The 19,908-nt window shown below is 43.9% G+C and overlaps 1 protein-coding gene across 1 annotated transcript in view; it reads left to right on the forward strand.

Moving 5' to 3' along the window:
- LOC135518403 (LIM homeobox transcription factor 1-beta-like) overlaps positions 1–19,468 on the forward strand; it is a 98,604-nt gene extending 79,136 nt beyond the window's left edge. The window contains exons 3-8 of the mRNA XM_064943571.1: positions 11,482–11,714; positions 13,334–13,512; positions 13,980–14,057; positions 14,399–14,465; positions 18,011–18,175; positions 19,311–19,468. Of these exons, the coding sequence (XP_064799643.1) occupies positions 11,482–11,714; positions 13,334–13,512; positions 13,980–14,057; positions 14,399–14,465; positions 18,011–18,175; positions 19,311–19,468 (880 nt within the window). The remainder of the gene's footprint in view (positions 1–11,481; positions 11,715–13,333; positions 13,513–13,979; positions 14,058–14,398; positions 14,466–18,010; positions 18,176–19,310) is intronic.
- The last annotated feature ends 440 nt before the right edge of the window (positions 19,469–19,908 follow it).

The raw sequence follows: 19,908 nt of genomic DNA on the forward strand, positions 1-19,908 counted from the left end.
CTGTGGCCTGGTGGTGGCTCTGTGGCTTTGTGGTGGCTCTGTGGCTTTGTGGTGGCTCTGTGGCTTTGTGGTGGCTCTGTGGCCTGGTGGTGGCTCTGTGGCCTGGTGGTGGCTCTGTGGCCTGGTGGTGGCTCTGTGGCCTGGTGGTGGCTCTGTGGCCTGGTGGTGGCTCTGTGGCCTGGTGGTGGCTCTGTGGCCTGGTGGTGGCTCTGTGGCCTGGTGGTGGCTCTGTGGCCTGGTGGTGGCTCTGTGGCCTGGTGGTGGCTCTGTGGCCTGGTGGTGGCTCTGTGGCTTGGTGGTGGCTCTGTGGCCTGGTGGTGGCTCTGTGGCCTGGTGGTGGCTCTGTGGCCTGGTGGTGGCTCTGTGGCTTGGTGGTGGCTCTGTGGCCTGGTGATGGCTCTGTGGCTTTGTGGTGGCTCTGTGGCCTGGTGGTGGCTCTGTGGCCTGGTGGTGGCTCTGTGGCTTGGTTATGTGCTGTTCAGAGTCCAGCATGCTTTCCCTGGTACATGTTGCATCCTTAGGCTTACGTAAGACACTATAGTTTGGATTTTGTTGAAATTGTATGTGTATGTATGGTGCAGTTCCCTGTATTAGTGTACCTGGGACATTCTCATAGGCCGGAACTAGAATGGCCAAATTTTAATGATACTTAGAGCACACGAAGACCTGGATCACACCCCTCCCTCTCTCCTTTATTCTCTGTCTGTGTCTGTCTGTCTCTCTCTCTCTCTCCTCTCTCTCTCTCTCTCTCTCTCTCTCTCTCTCCTCTCTCTCGCTCTCCCTCTCTCTCTCTCTCACTCTCTCTCTCCCTCTCTCTCCCTCTCTCCTGGCTCTCCCCTCGCCTCCCTCGCTTCCCGCTCTGTGGCCTCTCCCTCCCTCTCTCTCCCTCTCACTCTCCCTCCCTCTCTCTCTGGTCCCTCCCTCTCTCCCCCTCTCTCTCATCCCTCCCTCTCTCTCTCGCTCTTTCTCGCTCTCCCTCCCTCTCTCTCCCTCCCCTCTCACTCTCCCTCCCCATCCTCCCCCCTCTCTCACTCTCCCTCCATCTCTCTCTCGCTCTTTTCGCTTCCCTCCCTCTCTCTCGCTCTCCCTTGCTCTCCCTCCCTCTCCCCCTCCCTCCTTAGTCCTTCCTCCCTCATCTCTCTCTCCCTCCCTCTCCCTCGCTCTCTCTCCCTCCCTCTCTCTCGCTCTCCCTCTCTCTCCTCTTCCTCCCCCTCTCTCTCCTTCTCTCCCTCCCTCTCTCTCGCTCTCCCCCTCTCTCTCTCCCTCCCTCTCTCTCCTTCTCTCTCCCTCTCTCTCCCTCCCTCTCCCCCTCTCCCTTCTCTCCCTCCCTCTCTCCCCCTCTCTTCCTCCCTCTCTCCCTCCCTCTCTCCCCCTCTCTCCTTCTCTTCCTCCCATACCTGCTGGGAGCTTAATTAAAAACAAAGGAGCTGAATGTAAAGGCCATTAACATGCACAGAGAAGTAGAAGGTGATTTAATCGCTCGCTCCAGCCGTCCCCGGGACGGAAGTGAAAGCATCTTTCTGATTTGGTTAATTTGTCCCTGCAGTTTGTAATTATAGCTAGGTGCTGACCTATGATACTGATGCTAAGTTACGGTGCTCTTAACTCTATAGTACTGCAGTTTGTAATTATAGCTAGGTGCTGACCTGTGATACTGATGCTAAGTTACGGTGCTCTTAACTCTATAGTACTGCAGTTTGTAATTATAGCTAGGTGCTGACCTGTGATACTGATGCTAAGTTACGGTGCTCTTAACTCTATAGTACTGCAGTTTGTAATTATAGCTAGGTGCTGACCTATGATACTGATGCTAAGTTACGGTGCTCTTAACTCTATAGTACTGCAGTTTGTAATTATAGCTAGGTGCTGATACTGATGCTAAGTTACGAACTATAGTACTGATTTGTAATTATAGCTAGGTGCTGACCTATGTTGCTAAGTGCTCTTAACTCTATAGTACTGCAGTTTGTAATTATAGCTAGGTGCTGACCTGTGATACTGATGCTAAGTTACGGTGCTCTTAACTCTATAGTACTGCAGTTTGTAATTATAGCTAGGTGCTGACCTATGATACTGATGCTAAGTTACGGTGCTCTTAACTCTATAGTACTGCAGTTTGTAATTATAGCTAGGTGCTGACCTATGATACTGATGCTAAGTTACGGTGCTCTTAACTCTATAGTACTGCAGTTTTAATTAATGCTGACCTATTACTGATGCTAAGATGCTCTTAACTTCTGAATTTGTAATTAAGAGTGGATTGTAAACTGATGCTGAATTGTAACTCTATAGAGTTTTTTATAGCTAGGTGCTTGACCTTGTTAGGATGCTAAGGGTGCTCTTAACTCTATAGTAGCAGTTTGTAATTTCTTCTTCATCTGTTTTGCCAAATGTCTGAAAACCTCACTGAGAAAGAGAACATTGTCAAACAGAAGCATTGAGATTCGTCCAGGAGGAACATTCAAACAAGAACATTGAGATTCGTCCAGGAGGAACATTCCAACACGAACATTGAGATTCGTCCAGGAGGAACATTCAAACAAGAACATTGAGATTCGTCCAGGAGGAACATTCCAACAGGAGCATTGAGATTCGTCCAGGAGGAACATTCAAACAAGAACATTGAGATTCGTCCAGGAGGAACATTCAAACACGAACATTGAGATTCGTCCAGGAGGAACATTCCAACAGGAGCATTGAGATTCGTCCAGGAGGAACATTCAAACACGAACATTGAGATTCGTCCAGGAGGAACATTCCAACACGAACATTGAGATTCGTCCAGGAGGAACATTCCAACAGAAGCATTGAGATTCGTCCAGGAGGAACATTCCAACAGGAGCATCGAGATTCGTCCAGGAGGAACATTCCAACACGAACATTGAGATTCGTCCAGGAGGAACATTCCAACAGGAGCATTGAGATTCGTCCAGGAGGAACATTCAAACACGAACATTGAGATTCGTCCAGGAGGAACATTCCAACAGGAGCATTGAGATTCGTCCAGGAGGAACATTAAAACACGAACATTGAGATTCGTCCAGGAGGAACATTCAAACAGAAGCATTGAGATCCACTCAAGGTGTTCTTGAAGATCAAACCAGTCCTTCTATTCAGAGGCCAAATGCTCTTTGGGTCACAGAGTTCCAACTTTTCATCTTTATCAACTGCAGAAGTTTACAAGACAACCGTTAAGTCTATGTAGCCTGGGTTTGGACATTCCCAGTAGACTGTGTTGTCTCATATACACACATGAGAGGACATTAGAGGACATGAGAGGACATGAGAGGACATGAGAGGACATGAGAGGACATGAGAGGACATGAGAGGACATGAGAGGACATGAGAGGACATGAGAGGACATGAGAGGACATGAGAGGACATGAGAGGACATGAGAGGACATGAGAGGACATGAGAGGACATGAGAGGACATGAGAGGACATTAGAGGACATTAGAGGACATGAGAGGACATGAGAGGACATGAGAGGACATGAGAGGACATGAGAGGACTAGATTGGGATGTGGCTTATCTGGCGGATCCTTTGATAAGGGCGCTGCTGTTTGACAGCAGTGGAAAAATCTGTTGCCTGTCTTGTGTTTGTCAAAGCCGTCCATACGGACGACCGCAATGCAGCATTTTCCATGAAGAGACATCTTGGTCCAGTAATATCCCAGATCTAAAAGAAAAGCCCATTTAAATCTCACTGCAGCATTTAATAACACCCTTGGCCACTTTGTAGTGCACACGTGTTCACTCATTAGGTGGATGTGGAGGGAGCGGTTGGAAAAGGTCCCCCCCAAATCTGCTGTTGCACCCTAGGAGCAAGTCTCAGAGTCTGCTGCTGCCCCCCCCCCTGGGAGCAGGCCTCTGAGTTCATTATAGCATCAAAGAGACATTTAAAAGAGTGGAGGAAGGGGTACAAAATGTTTGAGAATAATAATTGCACGTAAAATCACTCACTCATCACGGACAGCTTATCAAGTATGTTTTAGCGTCAGCCAGACCACTAGAAAGGTGTCCCTCTAACCTAGATGGGCCGTAACAGAGTGTCGCTACTGTCTGCTGACTTTCTCTCATATTTTGGCTTGTCAATATAATGGTTCACTGACCTCTCACTGGTTGCATCCCAAATGGCATCCTATTGGACCAGAGCTCCATGGGCCCTGGGTGAAAGTAGAGGCTGTAGGGTGCCATTTTGGGACGCAGACTTGGTTTTCTCTCTCTCTCTTCTCTTCTCTGAGGTAAGACTCATTTGTCACCTACGGGTGAATCAGAGAGATCTCAGTAATCAACTGGACATGTCTTCACATATGGAGCATTCACAGATACTACATCACCAGCCATAACATTCTATAGCTGTCTACCGTACAGTCACCTTAGGACCTTGTACAGTCACCCATAACCTGCATGAGGACCCATCATAGCTAGTCTGACACTATCTTAATAATATATATTTCAAATATACAAATAATAATACAAATATCTATATGATATATAATAATATATATGTAATATATAATAACAATAATAAAATATCTATATACTATATAATAATAATAATATATATTTAATATATAATAATAATAATAAAATATCTTTAATATATAATAAAAATATATAAAATAATAATATATATTTAATATACAATAATAATAATAATTAAAAAATATATAAAATATAATATATATATATATATAATATATAATAAAACAATATATAATATATAATAATAATGTATACTAATAATATATATTTAATATGCAATAATAATATATATTTAATATACGATAATAATAAAAATATATATACAGTGGGGCAAAAAAGTATTTAGTCAGCCACCAATTGTGCAAGTTCTCCCACTTAAAAAGATGAGAGAGGCCTGTAATTTTCATCATAGGTACACTTCAACTATGACAGACAAAATGAGGGAAAAAAATCCAGAAAATCACATTTTTAATGAATTTATTTGCAAATTATGGTGGAAAATAAGTATTCACAGACCTGTAACTTCTTCTTTAAGAGGCTCCTCTGTCCTCCACTCGTTACCTGTATTAATGGCACCTGTTTGAACTTGTTATCAGTATAAAAGACACCTGTCCACAACCTCAAACAGTCACACTCCAAACTCCACTATAGCCAAGACCAAAGAGCTGTCAAAGGACACCAGAAACAAAATTGTAGACCTGCACCAGGCTGGGAAGACTGAATCTGCAATAGGTAAGCAGCTTGGTTTGAAGAAATCAACTGTGGGAGCAATTATTAGGAAATGGAAGACATACAAGACCACTGATAATCTCCCTCGATCTGGGGCTCCACGCAAGATCTCACCCCGTGGGGTCAAAATGATCACAAGAACGGTGAGCAAAAATCCCAGAACCACACGAGGGGACCTAGTGAATGACCTGCAGAGAGCTGGGACCAAAGTAACAAAGCCTACCATCAGTAACACACTACGCCGCCTGCAGTACCAGATGTGTCCCCCTGTTTAAGCCAATACATGTCCAGGCCCATCTGAAGTTTGCTAGAGAGCATTTGGATGATCCAGAAGAAGATTGGGAGAATGTCATATGGTCAGATGAAACCAAAATATAACTTTTTGGTAAAAACTCAATTGTCGTGTTTGGAGGACAAAGAATGCTGAGTTGCATCCAAAGAACACCATACCTACTGTGAAGCATGGGGGTGAAAACATCATGCTTTGGGGCTGTTTGTCTGCAAAGGGACCAGGACGACTGATCCGTGTAAAGGAAAGTGTGTGAAGACTTACAGAAAACGTTTGACCTCTGTCATTGCCAACAAAGGGTATATAACAAAGTATTGAGATAATTATTTTGTCAATAACAAAAGTTTATTTTCCACCATATTTTGCAAATAAATTCATTAAAGATTCTACAATGTGATTTTCAGGATTTCTATTTCTCATTTTGTCTGTCATAGTTGAAGTGTACCTATGATGAAAATTACAGGTCTCTCTCATCTTTTTAAGTGGGAGAACTTTCACAATTGGTGGCTGACTAGATACTTTTTTGCCCCACTGTATAATATATAATAATATATATATATAATAATAATATATATTGGTTATGCATTACGTTACATCTTTAGATCTTTACTTGATGAGAAAATTTGACCCATGATATACAGCATGTACATATCATGACTATTTAATTCCTAAGGTCTTAGAGAGAGAGAGAGAAATGATCTCAGTGGGGAGTCTGTTGTCAAATATCCTTGGGGAATAACTCTCCATTCCCAAACAGAGACTGACGAGAGACAGCCAGACTCCTCGTGCAGAGAGAGACAGCCAGACTCCTCGTGCAGAGAGAGAAATAGCTGGGTAGCGTCCTGTGTCAATATTGATGTTGCTGGGACGTTGGGGCAACCCTGGTGGTGGGAGGCCACAGAGACGAATTCTCAAGCCAAATATCGAGTGGGTGGGTGTGTGTGTGTGTTACCGGAGCAAACACAACAACGTTATGCCTCTAACTTCATCAAAATGAAGCCTAGTTATGGCACTCAACTTGCTTCAGAAATAAGCGATTGGGATTTAATATCAGTGAAATCGTGTGGGTTGGTGTGTGGGTTGGTGTGTGGGCTGGTGTGTGGGTTGGTGTGTGGGCTGGTGTGTGGGCTGGTGTGTGGGTTGGTGTGTGGGTTGGTGTGTGGGCTGGTGTGTGGGTTGGTGTGTGGGTTGGTGTGTGGGCTGGTGTGTGGGTTGGTGTGTGGGCTGGTGTGTGGGCTGGTGTGTGGGTTGGTGTGTGGGTTGGTGTGTGGGCTGGTGTGTGGGTTGGTGTGTGGGTTGGTGTGTGGGCTGGTGTGTGGGTTGGTGTGTGGGTTGTGTGGGTGGTGTGGGCTGGTGTGTGGGCTGGTGTGTGGGTTGGTGTGTGGGCTGGTGTGTGGGTTGGTGTGTGGGCTGGTGTGTGGGTTGGTGTGTGGGTTGGTGTGTGGGCTGGTGTGTGGGTTGGTGTGTGGGCTGGTGTGTGGGCTGGTGTGTGGGCTGGTGTGTGGGCTGGTGTGTGGGCTGGTGTGTGGGTTGGTGTGTGGGCTGGTGTGTGGGTGTGTGTGGGGCTGGTGTGTGGTGTGTGGGCTGGTGTGTGGGCTGGTGTGTGGGCTGGTGTGTGGGCTGGTGTGTGGGTTGGTGTGTGGGTTGGTGTGTGGGTTGGTGTGTGGGCTGGTGTGTGGGTTGGAGGATGGATAAGGATCTATATCAATCCTGGACACAAACAAACACACAGACATCAGATGTACAACAAACAAAGACTTATGTTGACTTGTATGTCCTGGTCAGTACTTTAGTCACCTTCATCACGGTGTGTCCTGGTCAGTACTTTAGTCACCTTCATCACGGTGTGTCCTGGTCAGTACTTTAGTCACCTTCATCACGGTGTGTCCTGGTCAGTACTTTAGTCACCTTCATCACGGTGTGTCCTGGTCAGTACTTTAGTCACCTTCATCACGGTGTGATGAAGTTTCTGTTAATTTCATTTAAGTTTCTGTTCAGTTTCTGTTCATTTGAAAGATGAGGAAGATCTTTTGTCATATTGTGAGCCAGTTCCAGTGATTCAGAAGGGTGATTGTGTCCCTTTTTACTACATTTTGTTAATCGATACAGGGGGCTGTTCCAGAAAGCAGGCTCAGTGAGTTTAGCAAGCTAACTGTCCCCAATATTCTGAAATAACTTCTGCAGAGTCATTAGACCAGCTCTGGGTTAATGTAGGAACCTCTGCAGAGTCATTAGACCAGCTCTGGGTTAATGTAGGAACCTCTGCAGAGTCATTAGACCAGCTCTGTGTTAATGTAGGAACCTCTGCAGAGTCATTAGACCAGCTCTGTGTTAATGTAGGAACCTCTGCAGAGTCATTAGACCAGCTCTGTGTTAATGTAGGAACCTCTGCAGAGTCATTAGACCAGCTCTGTGTTAATGTAGGAACCTCTGCAGAGTCATTAGACCAGCTCTGTGTTAATGTAGGAACCTCTGCAGAGTCATTAGACCAGCTCTGTGTTAATGTAGGAACCTCTGCAGAGTCATTAGACCAGCTCTGTGTGAGGGAGATGCAACCAACTTCCCTTTTACGTCAAGCCCGAGCCCCCTCCTTGCTCATACAGACCAGGCAGGCTCACCCTCCCCCTCAAAGACGCGATTCCTTCAGAGGCCAAACTTGGAAAGGTATTAAAGTAGGATTAGCTTCCCCCACAGTGCAGTGCTTGTGTCATTCAAAGGGCTCTGTTTTGGAGAGCCGACCCTGTTTGATTGTGACTAGCAGCCGGAGTCTGAGTGAGGGGGCCATGCACAGAGAAGAGGTGGATTTAACCCCCAATCTGTACACACACACACACACACACACACACACACACACACACACACACACATCCCTTTACCCCAGTCCAGCGTTCACTGTTAATTCCCCCTTCTTCAGTTCTTCAGAGAAGGCTTTACTTCTCCTACCAGCTTCAGTGAACTTCTTTCTCCTCTCGGCCCCCTCGCTCGCTCCCCTCCTGAAGAGGGTGGGGTGGGTCGGTTGCCATAGTGGGAGCGTCACGCATCGGATATTCCGAACCGACCTCGTTGAAAATGGAGCTCAGGAGGCCCCAACGCTGGGGGAAAAGTCTGGATTAAACTCCAGGACAATGCCGGACAGAAAGATTCCTCAAGGGACAAAATAGGAATTACAGGCCCCGCAATAATGCAAGGTGACAGAGAGAGGAAGTGGGAAAATAATGTCCTACAAGATTAGCCAGTTTGGTAAAAGGGCAAGAGAAGAAGAGGGAGAGAATAGACAGCAGACTAATTCCATCCGGATGGGGAGTTGTAGCACTTCCCTAAGTTGTATGGAAGTCTCCGTTTTAACCTTTCACCTTTTAATTCCATTTGATTTGGCTGACTGGGATTCTGATATGTCTTCGGCCTGATTGTGACAGCATGCATATAGCCCCGTCCTAAATCCTTTGTCAAGGGAAAGTTTGTAAACTATGAGAATGAACTAGGGCTTGGCGGTATACTGTATTTAACGATATACCAGTATTGATGCACAGACCAGTTTGGGCTTTTACTTCACCCTTTAATGCTATTTGAATGTTTTGGTTGATTAAATGTGATATGCTGTGTGTAACGACCATTTTTATAGTTTTTACTTCCCTACTTGAGTCATCTCTCTCAGCTCTCTCTCCATGCTGCTTTCAACACAGAACTAGCCACGCCCCCTGACACTCAAGGAGCGCATTTGTTGTTCCTCGACGACGAGACACTTGCGTTCAGTCTGCATGGTCAATACAGCACATGCAACAATGTTGATAACGATGCAGTTTTCACTTAGCTTCTTAATATAAATCAACTGGTGTTCTATAATTACACTATCAGTTTGTGTTTCTTACATCTGCAAACAGCTAGCTTGTCTTTTCTTAGCAAGTTGGGCCTAAATCTTGTTAGCTGCTAATTGTTAGCCACTAATGCTAATCGCTAGCTAGCTAATAAATGTACTGAGTCAGAACAAACGTAATTAGCTATATAGCCTGATAATACCAGTGATGGTGTAGACCTTAATCAGCATTTTGTTTGTGCTACAGTATCTTCTAAATCGAAGAGGAATACGTGAAGCAAGAACATGTTAGCTATGAAGTAACTTAAGGGAAAACATTCAATGTAGCCAAAAAATATAGTGTCCCCTAGGAAACACTTGTCAACACTTTGGCCCCTACCCTGTCACAATAACTCCTCCCTGGCATTTTCATTCGTTGTCATGTCAAACAACACTGTATTCAAAGTGCCCACTAATATATTCTAACTTTTGAATTAGAATAATTATTCTATTTCCATGATTCCAACAGTTCACCCAAGTGTTTTGCTCTAAAACACAATTTCAACATTTGGTTAAAAATAAAAAATAAGGCCTGGATTGTTTGCCCATATTGTGCAGCCCTACGTGGCAGTGTGGAAATTCTCTCCATTGAGTGCAAGAAATGCAGAAATATTGAATTGATCGGTATAAACCAATCAGAATGGAGAAAGACCCATTTGACATCACTTATAATGTATGTGTTGCCAACCTAGGGGTCACGCATAACTCAAAAAGCAAATGTATAACTTTTAAAAAACATCAAAAACCGTCCAATTTGTTTTAAATAGTGTGATATTTTGGCCGTATTGCCAAGCCCTAGTATGAACTGTGGAAGAAAGCATTTTAATAATGTTTTCTAGCTGTCTTTATTACACTCTCTTCTATTCTATTTCTCTCTCACAGCCCTTCTTTCCAACCTCCCCCCTCTCTCTCTCTCAAACCCTTAGTGTACTCATCAGCCCTGAGGTGCTGTGATATTACAGATGCTGATCACGTTATTAAACAAAGTCTCTGCGGGTCATTATCATACGAAGGAGTCGCCATGAGGCAGACGTCAGAGCCGGTTGTAATCCACACACACCATGGGGCATCCACCCTCAGCTCTGTCCCAACCCGGCCTCGCTGGGGCACCTGCCTGTAATATTCATGAAGCAGGATAATTGGTTTGGGACTCGGGACAGCATGGAACAGCAGCTGCCTGTGGGAGAAGTGGCTGGTAACAGCAGCTGCCTGTGGGAGAGGTGGCTGGTAACAGAATGTTCTGTAGATGTATGGACTCTGGCAATTGTTACTGAGTCCTAGCTAAATTAATAAAATGTAATTACATTAAATGTAGATTTAGTAGTATCAGACATGCTATCGGGTGGTGGATTGACTATGGGAAACAGGAGGACCATTTACCCTTATATTGTATTTGTCAAATTGGTGTCAGAAGTGGGATCCAATGTGCCACAGTTCAGGCTTTATTTATAACTGTCTGATCAAATGTTTTGCACATGGGAACATTTTATCCCTGTTGAACTTTTTTGTTGGATGGATGAAAAGTCCTAGTACTATGCTGCTGCCTACCCATCAGGCCTTGTTGCGATGTATCATCTCGAAACATTTAACCCTGCTTCCCCCTAAACACCCCTCACCCCTCCCCCCCGTGAAGGCCCTCCTCCTTTCCCAACCGCTAATGCCCACGGTCGGGCTCAAGCGGAGCATCGCGGGGAGGGGCGTTCGGCTGTGCTTTTACAGTTGTGCGGGTGTCAAAAGGCTAAGGGGTCGCAGTGGGTAGCCTGCTCAGCTAGCCAAGCATAGCCCAGTCCTACTCTGTCACATATAGCAAACAGAATGTTACATGGGGAATTAACAAAACATTTTGTATTTTTTTTTGCCACTAGTCCAATGTTTGTTTGGCTGATTTAGTTCAAATTCAGTTAAATTGTTATTTTAGAGCCTACAGGAGTATAAAATCTAACATTTATGATTGACATTATACTACATGCAGTAAATAGTAGTAATAACTGTACTGCTAAGAACAAAATATATCTGCAGTTGTTACAACCATTGGTCGTCACAAATAATTCAAGACGACTCCAACAATCTGTTCCAACTCTGGTCTCACCACCTATGCTTTCCCCTACTCTTGTCTCCCCAGGCTGTTTGCCACCAAGTGCAGTGGTTGCCTGGAGAATATAGCTCCTACTGAGTTTGTGATGCGTGCCCTGGAGTGTGTGTACCACCTGGGCTGTTTCTGCTGCTGCGTGTGCGACAGGCAGCTGTGCAAAGGAGACGAGTTTGTCCTCAAGGAGGGCCAGCTGCTCTGCAAGAGCGACTACGAGAGGGAGAAGGAACTGCTCAGCTCCATGAGCCCTGATGCCTCAGATTCAGGTAAAAAGTACAACTCTCCTTAAGTTTCTTCAGTGGCGCTGTGCCCTGTTCCACAGATGTGCGGGCTTCTCCTATCTGTTCCTCTGGTTCTTCCTTTTCCAAATAATGATGCAGTATGGTTAGTAGCACTTTATTCTTTAGAAACCACCACACATTTTCTGCACAGTATCCTTACAAACTATCTTTTCTGATTTTAATACAGTGATGATGATATCAATCCCAGGACTTCAACTACTGTATGGGAACTGTACCAGGCCAATAGTAGTGCACTATATAGGAAATGAGGAGCCTTTTGGGACACAGACAGGGAGCTTCATTTCACGTATTATGAATGTGTGATTAATCAACCATTTTTTAAAAGATCATTGATATTAAATACATGATCGGAGTCAAACATTTGGCTAAATGGAAGAAGTTTGAAAGATAACTAATAACAGTAAGAAAGTCCTGGAAATAATGAAGGCGGGATCCATTGAATAGATGTGACAATGATCTTCCATGATGTACTCTAGTGTGGATACAGGTCATCTGAAACAGTGGAGAAAGGTCAAAGTGGAGAAAGGTCAAAGAAACAGTGGAGAAAGGTCAAAGTGGAGAAAGGTCAAAGAAACAGTGGAGAAAGGTCAAAGTGGAGAAAGGTCAAAGAAACAGTGGAGAAAGGTCAAAGAAACAGCGATGCTGTTTCAGTTCTGTCAACGACACATTGGTGCGGGAATTGTAGCGGGAGTTGTAGCGGGAGTTGTAGCAATGAGACAAGATAGTAGCTACTAAAACAATTGGATACCACGAAATTGGGGAGAAAAAGGGGTAAAAAATTAAAAAACTAAAAACATTTTAAAAAAGAAGGCAAGACTTAAAACCTCTGAAAGGATCCGCCCCTTCCCCCTATTTGAAATGAATGTAGGAGAATTTAACACATTAAAAGTAAAAGATAATACAAAGAAGAAACCATGCGTTGTTTTTTTTGTACCATCATCTTTGAAATGCAAGAGAAAGGCCATAATGTATTATTCCAGCACAAGCGCAATTTAGATTTAGGCCACTAGATGTCAGCAGTGTATGTGCAAAGTGTTAGACTGATCCAATGAACCATTGCATTTCTGTTCAAAATGTTGTATTAAGACTGCCCAAAGGTGCCTAATTGGTTTATTAATAACTTTTCAAGTTCATAACTGTGCACTCTCCTCAAACAATAACACAGTATTATTTCACTGTAATAGCTACTGTAAATCGGACAGTGCAGTTAGATTAACAAGAATTTAAGCTTTCGGCCAATATCAGATATGTCTATGTACTGGGAAATGTTCTAGTTACTTACAACCTCTTGCTAATCGCATTAGCACACGTTAGCTCAACCGTCCCGCGGGGGACCCACCGATGCTGTTAAATCACCAAAGAACTGCAGACAAGCTCTCCCATGCCTATCAATGCAGTGTATATCGATATTGATTATTGCCCTTCACGGTTATATAACGGTATCCTCTGCACATTTAATTTAAATAAAAATCCTGCTGCTGGATGTAGTCGTCAAGGGTTAGTCGTCATTTGTGTTGCGTTTAGAAAACCTGTTCAACAATGTTTCAATGACAATGCTTTTTGGGTTGTATTTCCTTTTGCAGAGAAGAGTGAAGCTGAGGAGCTGGACGGGAAGCCTGAGAAGGGCTCTGGGAGCCAGGGGAAGGGCAGTGACGACGGGAAAGACCCTCGCCGTCCTAAACGGCCACGCACCATCCTGACCACACAGCAGAGGAGAGCCTTCAAGGCATCTTTCGAGGTGTCCTCCAAACCCTGCCGGAAGGTAACCACCTTACAGTCTGACGAAACAGATGCGGATCCTATCACTCACAAGAGGAGATGATGTCATAGACCAGCGTAGCTCTAGTATGTTCCAATAATGGCAACAATCTTGGTCAGGAATAGATGAAATTGGACTGAATTTAATACTGTGTCTTAGACAGCCATGAACTTTAGAGCCCATCCGAATTTAGGCCGTTCCTACTACTATTGTTGTGTCTTACCAAATCACAATGTGTCTACCACTTCTAGAAGATACTACTAAGATATTACTACTCATGTATTAAATATTCAATAAAATGTCATTAAGAATTTAAACAACTATATTCAGACACTTAACATACAACCCCCTTTTATCGACTTTATCAAAAGGATAATGTATTTGAAATACTTTTTACCTCTTACTCCCTCAGCTGCTCGGCCGGCTCCTGGCAGCTGATTAAACGTGTCCGTTTTGACTTCTCCCCTCAGGTTAGAGAGACGCTGGCGGCAGAGACAGGCCTCAGTGTCCGTGTTGTCCAGGTGTGGTTCCAGAACCAAAGAGCCAAGGTGAGATCTACCTGAACGATGTCTAAAAAGCTGCTCCCCAAATGAAACAGGATGGAAAATACAATCACTTTTAATAAACATTTCAACAGTCAACTTGCAATGATCAGGGTTTTAGGGCACCTTAATGCTACTCTATTCACGGTCCCATGTGGCATTAGCTATTCTCTATAAGTTGCACTATACGGCCCAAAGAGCTTTGGTCAAAAGTAGGGCTCTATATAGGGAATAAGGGTGCTATTTGGGATGGAGCCTAAGATTCACTGAAGTATGAACCATATTGTCTATACATGTTGGTCAAGCTTTTGTGTCTGTTATTAACTAGCATCGTGTTTTATTTGTAGATGAAGAAGCTAGCCCGGAGACAGCAACAACAGCACGAGCAGCAGAACTCCCAAAGGCTAGGCCAAGGTAGGTTTCTCTAGTTGTGAGTGTTGTGTGTCTGTGTGTTTAGTGTGCACGTGTGCACGTGAACATGTGCATGTGAACATGTGGTTGCATATGTGTGTGTGCCCAAGAGGTGAACTGGTTGAGAGTGTGGTTTGGACAGGAGATGGAATAACTGGGCAGGTCTTCTGCATTACGATGAGGCTTCACTGGTTCTAGAATAACCCTAGAATAACTTATGAGACTTCACTGGTTCTAGAATACTCCTAGAATAACTTATGAGACTTCACTGGTTCTAGAATACTCCTAGAATACCTTATGATGAGACTTCACTGGTTCTAGAATACTCCTAGAATAACTTATGAGACTTCACTGGTTCTAGAATACTCCTAGAATACCGTAGGATGAGACGTCACTGGTTCTAGAATACTCCTAGAATACCTTATGATGAGACTTCACTGGTTCTAGAATACTCCTAGAATACCGTATGATGAGACTTCACTGGTTCTAGAATACTCCTAGAATACCTTATGATGAGACTTCACTGGTTCTAGAATACTCCTAGAATAACTTATGAGACTTCACTGGTTCTAGAATACTCCTAGAATAACTTATGAGACTTCACTGGTTCTAGAATACTCCTAGAATACCTTATGATGAGACGTCACTGGTTCTAGAATACTCCTAGAATAACTTATGAGACTTCACTGGTTCTAGAATACTCCTAGAATAACTTATGATGAGACTTCACTGGTTCTAGAATACTCCTAGAATAACTTATGAGACTTCACTGGTTCTAGAATACTCCTAGAATACCTTATGATGAGACTTCACTGGTTCTAGAATACTCCTAGAATAACTTATGAGACTTCACTGGTTCTAGAATACTCCTAGAATACCTTATGATGAGACTTCACTGGTTCTAGAATACTCCTAGAATAACTTATGAGACTTCACTGGTTCTAGAATACTCCTAGAATACCTTATGATGAGACTTCACTGGTTCTAGAATACTCCTAGAATACCTTATGATGAGACTTCACTGGTTCTAGAATACTCCTAGAATAACTTATGAGACTTCACTGGTTCTAGAATACTCCTAGAATATCTTATGATGAGACTTCACTGGTTCTAGAATACTCCTAGAATAACTTATGATGAGACTTCACTGGTTCTAGAATACTCCTAGAATAACTTATGAGACTTCACTGGTTCTAGAATACTCCTAGAATAACTTATGATGAGACTTCACTGGTTCTAGAATACTCCTAGAATAACTTATGATGAGACTTCACTGGTTCTAGAATACTCCTAGAATAACTTATGAGACTTCACTGGTTCTAGAATACTCCTAGAATAACTTATGAGACTTCACTGGTTCTAGAATACTCCTAGAATACCTTATGATGAGACTTCACTGGTTCTAGAATACTCCTAGAATAACTTATGAGACGTCACAGGTTCTAGAATACTCCTAGAATAACTTATGAGACTTCACTGGTTCTAGAATACTCCTAGAATATCTTATGATGAGACTTCACTGGTTCTAGAATACTCCTAGAATAACTTATGAGACTTCACTGGTTCTAGAATACTCCTAGAATATCTTATGATGAGACTTCACTGGTTCTAGAATATTAATAAACTTATGATGAGACTTCACTGGTTCTAGAATACTCCTAGAATAACTTATGAGACTTCACTGGTTCTAGAATACTCCTAGAATATCTTATGATGAGACTTCACTTTCTAGAAAACTCCTAGAATAACTTATGAAACTTCACTGGTTCTAGAATACTCCTAGAATAACTTATGAGACTTCACTGGTTCTATACTCCTATAATGATGAGACTTCACTGGTTCTAGAATCCCTAGAATAACTTATGATGAGACTTCACTGGTTCTAAATATAAATAACCTAGAATATCTTATGATGAGACTTCACTGGTTCTAGAATACTCCTAGAATAACTTATGAGACTTCACTGGTTCTAGAATACTCCTAGAATACCTTAATTATGAGACTTCACTGGTTCTAGAATACCCCTAGAATATGATGAGACCTTATTGAGACTTAACTGGTTCTAGAATACTCCTAGAATACCTTATGATGAGACTTCACTGGTTCTAGAATACTCCTAGAATAACTTATAACTTCACTGGTTCTAGAATACCCTCCTTCACTGGCCTTATTGCTTAATTATAAACCTGGTAGATCCTCCTCGGGCCTTATTGCTTAATTATAAACCGGGTAGTTCCTCCTCTGGCCTTATTGCTTAATTATAAACCGGGTAGTTCCCCCTCGGGCCTTATTGCTTAATTATAAACCGGGTAGTTCCCCCTCGGGCCTTATTGCTTAATTATAAACCGGGTAGTTCCCCCTCGGGCCTTATTGCTTAATTATAAACCGGGTAGTTCCTCCTCGGGCCTTATTGCTTAATTATAAACCGGGTAGTTCCCCCTCGGGCCTTATTGCTTAATTATAAACCGGGTAGTTCCCCTCGGGCCTTATTGCTTAATTATAAACCGGGTAGTTCCTCCTCGGGCCTTATTGCTTAATTATAAACCGGGTAGTTCCTCCTCGGGCCTTATTGCTTAATTATAAACCGGGTAGATCCTCCTCGGGCCTTATTGCTTAATTATAAACCGGGTAGTTCCTCCTCGAGGCTTATTGCTTAATTATAAACCTGTTTAGTTCCCCCTCGGGCCTTATTGCTTAATTCTATGTCTATAGTGTCGCAGTATATAAGACATAATTCTACTTTTGCATTTGCGCTTAAGGATAAAAATTGTATCGAACACCCAAATACAAGCTAAATAATGTAGACGCTTAAGTGTTAAGAAGCATCCAGGTGTTTTGAGTCCATATTTGACCTAATATTGAGTCGGTACTCATGTTGTTTCTATTCTGGATTTCTGGACTTTCTATTCCTTCACCTTTGATATTGATAATAAATCACCGTAGCAGTTGAGAGCCGAACTGATGACACCAACACACGGTCTCACACTTGAGACTGCATGTTTAAAGATTGCTGCAAAACTGACGTCATTTGGGTGATAGTGTTGATTAGAATCATATCAAAGCCAGGGGTTATCAAGTGTGATCAGCTCGGCTCCCCATCGCTGTGGTGCTTTGTTGAGGACAGGATATGAGAGACTGAGTAATAAGTGCTCAGCACCTCCGAAAGTACAAGTAGCGGCGTCTGCGAATGGGCTGCCATGCCAATAATCTAATAACCAGGGTTTATAACCACCTCAGTCACCCAGTGTAGTTAACTAAAATGAGCTCTGTAGTTAACTAAATGAGCTCTGGGACTTAGATACGTGCTGAAGTTGTGACTAAGAACATTTAGTGACAACTGAGGACCTAACAATCCAAACGGAAAACTGCGTACATATATTCACCTGAATGTCTCTGTCCCCTCCAGAAGAGATGTTCACCTGTATGTCTCTGTCCCTTCCAGAAGAGATTCACCTGTATGTCTCTGTCCCCTCCAGAAGAGATATTCACCTGTATGTCTCTGTCCCCTCCAGAAGAGATGTTCACCTGTATGTCTCTGTCCCCTCCAGAAGTGATGTCGGGTCGGATGGAGGGCCTGCTGAGCTCCTACACCCCCCTGGGCCCCCCCCAGCAGCAGCAGCTAGTGGCTATGGAGCAGAACGGATACGGCACCGACCCCTTCCAGCATGGACTCACCCCCCCACAGATGCCCGGAGACCACATGAACCCATACGGTGAGGACAGCAGCACAGAGTCAAGTCAAGCCCCCCCCCACACACACACACACACACACACAGTGGTCTAATTAGCTTGGTCACATTATGAATCATGTAGGCTCACCTCATAAGAATAACATGGCATGGCTGAATACCCTGTTGTCCTGGGAACCCCCCCAACCCTGACATCAGGTAGTTGCATATGTGTGTAGCATATTGTACAATTGTCCTCAAGATTCCTGTCTGTCTGGTGAATCGGTATTCTGTGAGCCGATGGTCTTCAGATGGTCTTCAGATGGTCTTCAGATGGTCTTCAGATGGTCTTCAGATGGTCTTCAGATGGTCTTCAGATGGTCTTCAGATGGTCTTCAGATGGTCTTCAGATGGTCTTCAGATGGTCTTCAGGCTACAGCTTTGTCCAAACCATCACCACTGTCTCCTCTCCTAACACTCACCCAAATTATGTCATCCTTCACCAAACCCTTGGTCCTTACAACCCCCGCCCATACACACACACACACACACACACACACACACACACACACACACACACACACACACACACACACACACACACACACACACACACACACGCGCACACGTACTGGTTTTATTGCTACGAAGGCTAACCAATAATGTGTGTGTCTGATTAAAAATGTATGGGCCATCAAGCTGTCTCTGTCCTGATGTAACGGTGTCATTTAGATCCAAAGCACCAGCAACACCCAGGAGAGAAGACTCCTCGTCGCTGCAATTAAACACTGGTGCCATGAACTAAGAAAAGAACACACGGTCTCTGGTTGTGTTCCTACAGTGTCCCCGTAACACTCATTATTCTCTGTTGTGTGCCGTCTTTATTGAGGCTTTGGAAGCACTTTGATTCAGGTGGCAATAGGTACAATCAGAGATATTGTAGCCCACACAGTCCCCATTAACAGTGAATGTTCATCCCAGCTGATTTAAAGTTATTGTCACGGCCAAACCACAAACATTAACTGTGTTTTTTCTTTTTTTTGGGGGGGGGAGTTCTTTATCAGTTTAGTTTTTTTGTGTAAACATCTCCCTCCCCCGTGTTTATTTATTCGAGAAGCTAGTTCACATAGCCTCACTCATAGCTCTGTTTGTCTTTGCTTCTGTCTCTCTTCTCTAACAGGAAATGACTCCATTTTCCACGACATCGACAGCGACACGTCCCTCACCAGCCTCAGCGACTGTTTCATGGCGGCGTCCGACATTGGCTCCCTGCAGGTGCGGGTGGGGAACCCCATCGACCGTCTCTACTCCATGCAGAGCTCTTACTTTGCCTCCTGAAAGTCAACCCTGAACCGAAGGGGGGAGGGAGGGAGGGAGGGATGGAGGGATGGAGGGATGGAGGAGGGAGGGATGGAGGGGGGGAGGGAGGGGTGCGGATGAGGGGATACTCCGTACATAACTGTACAGCCATAAAACAAACTTTTGCCTCAAGAAAATAACTGAAGGGAAAAACGGAAAGGTACCACGCAAAAATAATCTCCACTGATTGGCTTGTAGCCAGGAACTAGGAGAGAAGGACAAACTTGAAGACATAATTGGACACTTTTTTCTTTTCCCCGTGTAATGGAGAAACAGGGGGAACTTAAACTACAACATGGTTAGGAACGGTATTGGAGAAACAGGGGGACCTTAAACTACAACATGGTTAGGAACGGTAATGGAGAAACAGGGGGACCTTAAACTACAACATGGTTACGAACGGTATTGGAGAAACAGGG

Source organism: Oncorhynchus masou, chromosome 28 (assembly GCF_036934945.1).
Source record: "Oncorhynchus masou masou isolate Uvic2021 chromosome 28, UVic_Omas_1.1, whole genome shotgun sequence".
NCBI classification, from domain to species: Eukaryota; Metazoa; Chordata; class Actinopteri; order Salmoniformes; family Salmonidae; genus Oncorhynchus; species Oncorhynchus masou.